The sequence below is a fragment of the Anthonomus grandis genome, chromosome 10 (genome assembly GCF_022605725.1).
Source record: "Anthonomus grandis grandis chromosome 10, icAntGran1.3, whole genome shotgun sequence".
Lineage (NCBI taxonomy): Eukaryota > Metazoa > Arthropoda > Insecta > Coleoptera > Curculionidae > Anthonomus > Anthonomus grandis.
Genome location: NC_065555.1, coordinates 15,954,392 through 15,962,473, shown reverse-complemented (window position 1 = coordinate 15,962,473; position 8,082 = coordinate 15,954,392). Strand labels below are relative to the sequence as shown.

Genomic DNA, 8,082 nt, shown 5'->3' with positions numbered 1-8,082 from the left:
TGCAGTGCCATGTCAAGCAGAGCGTATTATGTGGTAGACAAGACATATTCTATTTCTTTCATATTATTACTGATTATTGTTTGACTTACCAGTTAATTCTAGTGTTTTCTCAATTTCGTCCCACGCCTTTTTTTATAATTGTCTGTATTATGTACTGTATTAATGTGACTGCAAGTCATACATTCCTGGCTTACTTTTCACTAGTTCAATAAGCATTTCATCTGAAAAATAAGAATTAATAAATTCAACCTCATTCAACTAAAATTAATTATATTTTTTTTTTTAATTTTATATTCTGTATAATTTTATATTCTAAATATTTTTTAGTTATTCTGCATTCGAATAAAATTTCAAAAATCATAATAATAAATATTTTATACAATTACTTACCTTTTTCAAATGTCGAAAATTTCTCAGCTATTGCAAAACTGCGGACTATCTTCACAGGTTGAACAGAAAGTTAGTTGAACTTCGAAAGACTGAACGGAGAACGCAAATCCATCCACACTATCGATACAAGTCGCGACAAGTTCAATCACGTTCCAGCAAAATATTCGTCAAACTGGATCGGTGCTGGACGGTGACTGTACCGAAACGTGAGTGGTACGGATAGTGTGAACGGAATCATTGTTTCTCATTAGATAATATTTTACCGCACCGAGAGCGAACCGTGATCGGAATCATAGTGTGAATCGAGCCTAACTCACCCTTAATATTTAATACATTTGATAATGACAACACTGCGGTTCTTTATGCTTTCCGCACATATTTCACGTAAATGACCCCGTTACGTCAACGAAATGTCACTGTCAAAATCAGCTGTCAGTTGCGTGCACCAGTGTCAGACAAAGGTAAATAAATACCAATAAAAATAATTCCTTTATATCCAAACACCCCCTCAGATTTCTTTTCATTAACACCATTACATGTCTAATGAACCTCACGCAAAATTAAACATAGGAAAATTCTCGTTTTACGCCAGCGAGTGCCAAAAACCTCAAATGAAACTGGGTTTATCAAGATTCTGACTGGATTCCAAGGGCACAGCAGGTTGAACATCCACACCAAATCAATATGAATTTTAAGATTCTAGGAATTTAATAAACAAACCATACACACAAAGGGCAGATTTCGGGGTAAGTCGCGGTATGACTGTTGCTGTGGCTATTAATAAGATGCCTGCAGTAAGGAAGGTTCGCAGAGAGACCACCACAACAGAAGTCAGTAGCTGTTTGAAATATATGATTTTTGGATTCAATGTTTTGTTCTGGGTAAGAAGACAATACATTTTTATTTAAATAGTAGAATATCATTAAAGTTGGCTCCTTGTTTAAAGTGACCACTCATCTGGATTTTAGCAGAATAGTCCCACATTTTGGTGCACTGTCCTGCATCCCTCTGATTTTTAAAAATATCCCGCTATTCAGAAAATATCTGCATTTCTTATTTTAGATGTACTGTAAAAATATATTACCTGTTATTTATTAAGTATTATGGTGAAAATAGTGAACTAAATAAAAAAACACATAAAATGCATTCAGAGTGAATGTGGGGGTATTTGATCATTGTCATTGACGTTTTGTTTAATAACTGATCCAAATTTATTGCAAAGTATTCACTTGGATTAAAAATATGACCTGACTGAGAGAATTATTTATTTTTCATAAGAAATTTAATTTAATTAAAAGTAACTATGTACAAATTATTATTTTTTACAAATATTTTTATAGTTGCCAATAATTAATAATAAATACATTTTTATACAAGTATACGAATGTATACAATAAACTAAGTGTAATTAAATTATAATTCTCAATTTATTCCATTTGTCCCATTTTGTCTCAATGAAAATGTGGTCACTTTATCTTTGTTGGCACTACAGACATTTCAAATCTGATACACCTTATGAATAAATCATTAGTTCCAAGTATCTTTAATAATAAAAAAAAAATTATGAATGTATTGTAAATAAGGGTTTCTTGAAGTAAAACCATAAGAACTATTACATTTCACCACCACAGGGATTCAATTTATATTCATAGTTAAACTGCCATTAAAGATGATTTATGATTTATTAATGAATTAGATCTTATAGCATCATTGGGAAGCTTCATAACTAGATTTGTAAAGTAATTTACTCAGAACTGCTGTAAATAGGGAGCTAACTTCATTAGTGCAAATCTTAGACTATTAAGAAAAAAAAACAAGTTTCTTCTTTCATATTACAGCTTATGGGACTTGGCATCTTAACGATTGGAGTATGGGCCTGGTCAGAAAAAGACATATTTAATAATTTAGGAAAAGTAGCAAATATTGCTTTGGATCCTGCATTCATATTGATTTGTATTGGTAAGTTTCAACATTTGTTATTTTCATCAACCTTTACTCTTAAATTTTAGGAACTGTAACTTTTGTGATTGGATTTACTGGTTGTGTGGGTGCTCTCAGAGAAAACACTTGCTTACTGGCAACTGTAAGTTTATAGAATTGGTATTGCAGTGATATTTTAATATGTATTAATTGGTTTTTCAGTATGCTATCTTTTTATCAGTTCTTTTGCTTTTTGAAATGACAGCAGGGATTTTGGGATTTATTTTCAAAGACTGGGTAAGTGACATCATTTTTATTTATAAATAAATATGTGCAATTGTGGTTACGGAAAAAATTTAATATTATAATTTGGGGAAAAATTGGTTCAGTGCCAAGTTCAATGCATTTCAAATGAGTTCAGTATATTTTTTTTAACCAATTCCTCTGTTATTGAAAAGAATGTATGTATTGACATGACAACAGACAGAAATATAGGTCATTTGTCAATTCTTGGTATTTATAAATTGGGTTAATTGATCAAAATATTCTTGGTATTTGTGAGTAACATTTTATTGGAAAAACATTTGGTTATTTCATATTTTATTGAACCTACTTATACAATCCAATTAAATTCCACATTATATACAGCAACTTAAATAATAGATTAATACCTTTTAAAGCAGTATAAATAAAATATAGCTTTTTTTACTGTTTTCAGATTAAATCACAAGCTACAATTGGATTTCAAACTTTTATTATCCACTACAGGGAAGATCCTGATCAGCAAAACCTCATTGACTGGATTCAGGAAGATTGGGTAAGTGAAAATCTGTGTAATAATAATTTCTTTATTAAACAATTGATAAAAAAGGCTATTTTTGTTGTAAGCTGTTTAAATGTATAGACCAAATAATACAAAAATATATATAGCATTTAAGTGAAATATTTGTATAGTTAAATTCATTTGTCGACTGTAAAAAAGGGCAAATTATACTCAAACTCAAAACATGCTTTATTATCAGAACATCAAATAAATCTCATTAACAAAGCTTTAATTAAAATTAAGCCTATAAAAAAATTAATTTAAATTAAGTCTAAATAAAATCAAAATGAGATATAGAATATATTAAAATATAAAAACTTAAGCTGATACCAGATAATATGACATTACCTTGATGTAAGTTGATTTCTAAAATATTCCTTTACATTATAATATGCATTGCTAACTAGCACTTTCTTACTTTTACAATGGAGTTTTTAAAACTTTCACAAGTTAAGGAGTAAGTGGTTGTAGATTTTCTTTGCATCATAAATAAATTATCTCTTTAATTGATTATTGGTTTAATTGGTTAGTGGGTATTAGTAGTGGAATATTTTGTAATTGTCAAGTAGGATGTTTTTGCACAATCATATGCCTATACTTGCCAAAAACCAAACATACACTTTTAAGAATAAATAAACAAGGGAGTGTCTCAATTTTATTTCTCAAAAAGATAAGATTGCATAAATCCCTCAATCCAACATTGTACATGATTCAAATTGCATATTTGATTTTCCATATCTTAGGCTAAAATATGCCATTCTCATTGCACTATGATCCACATCCCCAGAAATAGGTAGTAAGGCAACACAACTGGAAGACATTGTTCTTGATAAAGCAACACTAGGATTTTCAAAGTTAAGTCTATTGTCCATTATAATATCTAAAAATTTTAAACTGCCTGGATTTTTTATCTTATCTGTATCAAGTTTAAATCTAAAAGTAAGATTGTTAGTTAAATGGCCACTGATTTCTACTGAACAGATATCATTGACATATTTGAAGCTTCCTAAATAGTATTTCATGACTGAGAGAGTCAAAAACTTTTGTCAAGCCAGTCAAGATGTTCCAGAGAAGAAAAGAGAGCATCAGTAGTACCTTTCTTCTCTCTAAAATCAAATTTGTTTCAGTTTAGTATGTTATGTTTAATCAAAATCTCAGGACTCTAAGTTTAACTAGCAATTGGAAAGGTGGGATATTGGGTTTGTGAACAACTATAGCCTTTATGAGTGTATCAGAGAAGTGAAAAAAAAATTACCCCATCGACCAAAGAATTTAAAGCAGAATTACCTAATTCCTATAATATCCTGATGGGCATACTGTCCCACCCTGATTTTAATTTGATTAAGTCGGTAGGAACTAAGAACTTACAGTCACAATTTAAGAAAAGAGTCCTGCACCAAAAGAACAAAAGAAATTATTGAGCACATTTGGTGTAATAATAGTTGATTTATGAGATTGTCTAATGTCATTGATAATTGACCACATTTCTTTATACACATTCTCTCCATGAGACATTCTTTTTCCCAATTTTATGACTCCTATAAATAACCCAGTATAAGTTATAATAACGCTAGACGAACTCATTCCCGTAATAAAATTTTCTAAGGTCATGCAAGCACCTCATATTTCTGGACAAAGTTCGTATGCCTTTTGTTACCCAATATTTATTTGTTTTATTTCTAACTTTCACAATGGTAAAGGCCAAGGTGAAGACTCCTGTTAAGATATCATACAAATTTTCAAGAGATCGATCGCACTTAGTTGTCGGCCAAGTGACTAGTTCAGAGAGATCCCTACATTTTTCTTGCTAAATAAGCGACCACGCGTTTTATTTAATTGACAAGAAGCTTTAATTAAAGCAAATTTGAGAGTATGTTTCATGTAATACTCTTAAAGTTTGAATACATAATCCCGTATTGTAGCACCATGATCTGTAATGTAAGATTAAAAATGAATATATTTTAAATAAAAGAATGTGAGTTGAGCAGTATAGTTAATAAATAATAATAATAATAATACAAAAGTGTTAATCTGAGTCTCCATTAGTTTTTCTAAAATCTTGGATAAGTAAGGAAGGATTGAGATTCATCGAAGATCGCTTAATTCCTTAGGGTTGTTACATTTGTAGAATGGACTGACTTTGGCTTGCTTGCATGAATCAGGAAATGTACCTGATATCAAGCAAAAGTTTACAAGATGTCTAATGAGGAATTAAAAATGGACAACAGTATAAAATAAGATTTAAATTTAATTTATCTTGGCCTATTTTCATTTGATTTTAGGTTATAAGCTACTTTTAATATATCGCTATCTGCCACAGAAATAAAAGAAAATGAATTTGTAATATTGACCTTGTTATTTAGAAAGGATAATAATGTTTCATTATGTATGTTTTGATTATTGGTATTCATCGACGAAAAATTATTATTTAATTCATGAACGTTGGACAGATGTTCTGGAATGTGGCTGGATCTATTTTTTATTGTTTATTTTTTTAAGTTCTTGCCATTTCAGCTTAGTAGTACCTTGCTTAAAGATGGTATTCAGATAAGCTTTTCTTTCAGCTCTTATAGCCGATGTTGTGAAATTACGAAGTTCTTTATAGCAAACCTAGTGATTGGGGTTTTAAGTGGCTTGAAAATCTATTAAGTGCTTTATTGCGAAGTTTTATCATAAGACGAATATTATCTGTAATCCATGGTGAGTATGGTTTGGTTTTGCCATTGACACTGACGAGAGGGGCATGTTTGTCAAACAATCTTAATAAACTTGAAATTAGAAAATTTACCCTTTCATTGGCATTATTTAATTCATAAAAAATGTTCCAGGAAATGTTTTCAAGGTCGCGTTGAAAGAGTTCTTTATTAAAAGACCTCTAAATTTAAAACTATATAATGGTTTTACATTTTTCTTTTTTGATTATTACAAAAGATTAGGTTATGATCAGATATCTGTATATCTTCGGTGCCAACATCTATGACGTTATCCTGATAATAAAATATAAAATCAATGGTAGATGAGCTATAATTATTTATTCTTGTGGGCTCTGAGATAAGTTGTTTTAAACCAAATACATCGTTAATATTTTGTAAAGATTCACTTAGTTCTCTCAGACTGATTCAGTTAGTTTGTTGCCCATATGATATGCCATTTTGTTTTTATTAAGTTTTGAAAATTACAGAGTCCAAGTGGCGACCATTTCTTTCGACACACATTCGAAGCTGATTTCTGAAAGTTTCCATTACTCGAGCAGTAATTTGAGGCGATATTTCTGTATTTCTTGGCGTATTGCTGCTTTCAATTTGTCAATGGTTTGGGGTCCATTATCCTCCTTGCCTTATGAGCTGTAGCCCCATCCTGTTGAAACCACACATTCGGATGTTCAAGTTCCCTAAGTTTTGGTTCCAAAAAATTACGTAGCATGTCGACATATCGATTAGCAGTTACGGTAACGGTTACCCCTCCTCAAAAAAATAGGGACCTCCTTCAAAAAAATAGGGACCCCAAACCCCAAAAGAACCAACAGCACACCAAACGGTAACACGTTGTCTGTAAAGTGGCCTTTCATGGAGCTGCCGCGGATTTTCTGGTGCCCAGTAGCGAAAATTCTGCTTGTTCACACAGCCAGACAAATGGAAATGAGCCTAGTCACTCGTTATTAAAACCGCATTTTGTGACGGACGTTTTGAAGAATATCATTGGAACATTCTCGGCGATTTTCCCAGTCCCGTTCACTAAGTTCTTGCACGATCATCATTTTGTATGGGTGGAACTTCAGATCGGTGTGCAAAATTCTTCTCACAGAACGATCTGACAAACGCAAAGCAGAGGCATGTTTAACAGCTGAACGTCTAGGAGATCGTTCAACTGCTTCTCTTATAGCTGCAATGTTTTCAGGTGTCCGAACACTTCTGGGTCTACCAGTTGATTTTCTTTTTAAGGCTGAATCTGTAGCTCTAAAATTTGAAACCCACAACAGTATTGTTTTGCGATTTGGAACTGGATCATGTCTATCAAGCGCGAAGTGAGTACGAAAATTTCTTGGTGTCGTAATCACAGATTCGTTACTTTTGAAAAATGTTTCGATAACGAAGGCACGATGCTTGCCCGTCCAGTTCATGGCGACAACAGAAATGGCAAGGCGCGCGCAGCCAACCGACTACGCTAAGCTGGCTCCCTCTTTAGTGATTCGGGCTCAGTGGCGGCGCAAAATGTGGGATATAATTTTGCCGGACCCTGTATATGCGGCCTTGCTTGATAATATTATTGTATCACCACGAATCTGATCTAGAAAATACAGAATTAACACTATAGTTGTACAAGTAAGAAAATTTAGCCTCTTGAAAACCACATAAAGTTCGTCAGTCCTGTACCTCATAGATTGTATATTTAACAAAAAACAGTTAAAAAGGTCACAGAATTAACTAACCTAAAAAAATGAGTGAATGCATTTGAATCATGAATACTAATTTAAATGGAACTTTGTTGTTCAGGCAAGATGCACTTTTAATTTAATGTTTAGGTAATGTTTTTTTGCAATCTCTTGTTTATAATTTTACACAATATAAATTCATATATACTTCCTAAACATTTATAATGAACCATATTTTTTTTGTATTTTAGCTCCAATGTTGTGGAATCGAGGGTCCAAAAGACTGGGACAGAAACAATTACTTCAATTGCTCCTCTCGAGTTGTTGGTAGCAGGGAAGCTTGTGGTGTGCCATTCTCCTGCTGTAAAAGAAAACCCAATGTAAATCCTTATCAATGTCTGTTCCCAATAAGTTACTTATATAAGATAATTTCAGGAAATAATCAAAAATAAGCAGTGCGGATACGATGTTAGAAAACCTGGATTTGTAAGTATTATCATACTGATTTTCGTTTTGCATTCTTTCCATAACTTAAGTGTATCAAATTAAATATTTATTATGCTAAATGCAGCCAGGA

At 32.0% G+C, this 8,082-nt stretch overlaps 1 protein-coding gene across 4 annotated transcripts in view; it reads left to right on the top strand.

Moving 5' to 3' along the window:
* Nucleotides 1-819: 819 nt before the first annotated feature.
* Nucleotides 820-8,082, top strand: part of LOC126740958 (tetraspanin-5) — a 32,025-nt gene continuing 24,762 nt past the window's right edge. Inside the window, exons 1-8 of one of the 4 annotated variants that reach the window (XM_050447164.1) lie at nt 820-851; nt 983-1,271; nt 2,229-2,349; nt 2,400-2,473; nt 2,533-2,607; nt 3,029-3,127; nt 7,757-7,885; nt 7,941-7,991. In XM_050447164.1, coding sequence (XP_050303121.1) covers nt 1,149-1,271; nt 2,229-2,349; nt 2,400-2,473; nt 2,533-2,607; nt 3,029-3,127; nt 7,757-7,885; nt 7,941-7,991 — 672 coding nt within the window. In that variant the 5' untranslated portion in view covers nt 820-851; nt 983-1,148. The other 3 variants (XM_050447163.1, XM_050447162.1, XM_050447165.1) reach the window with 3 other exon arrangements.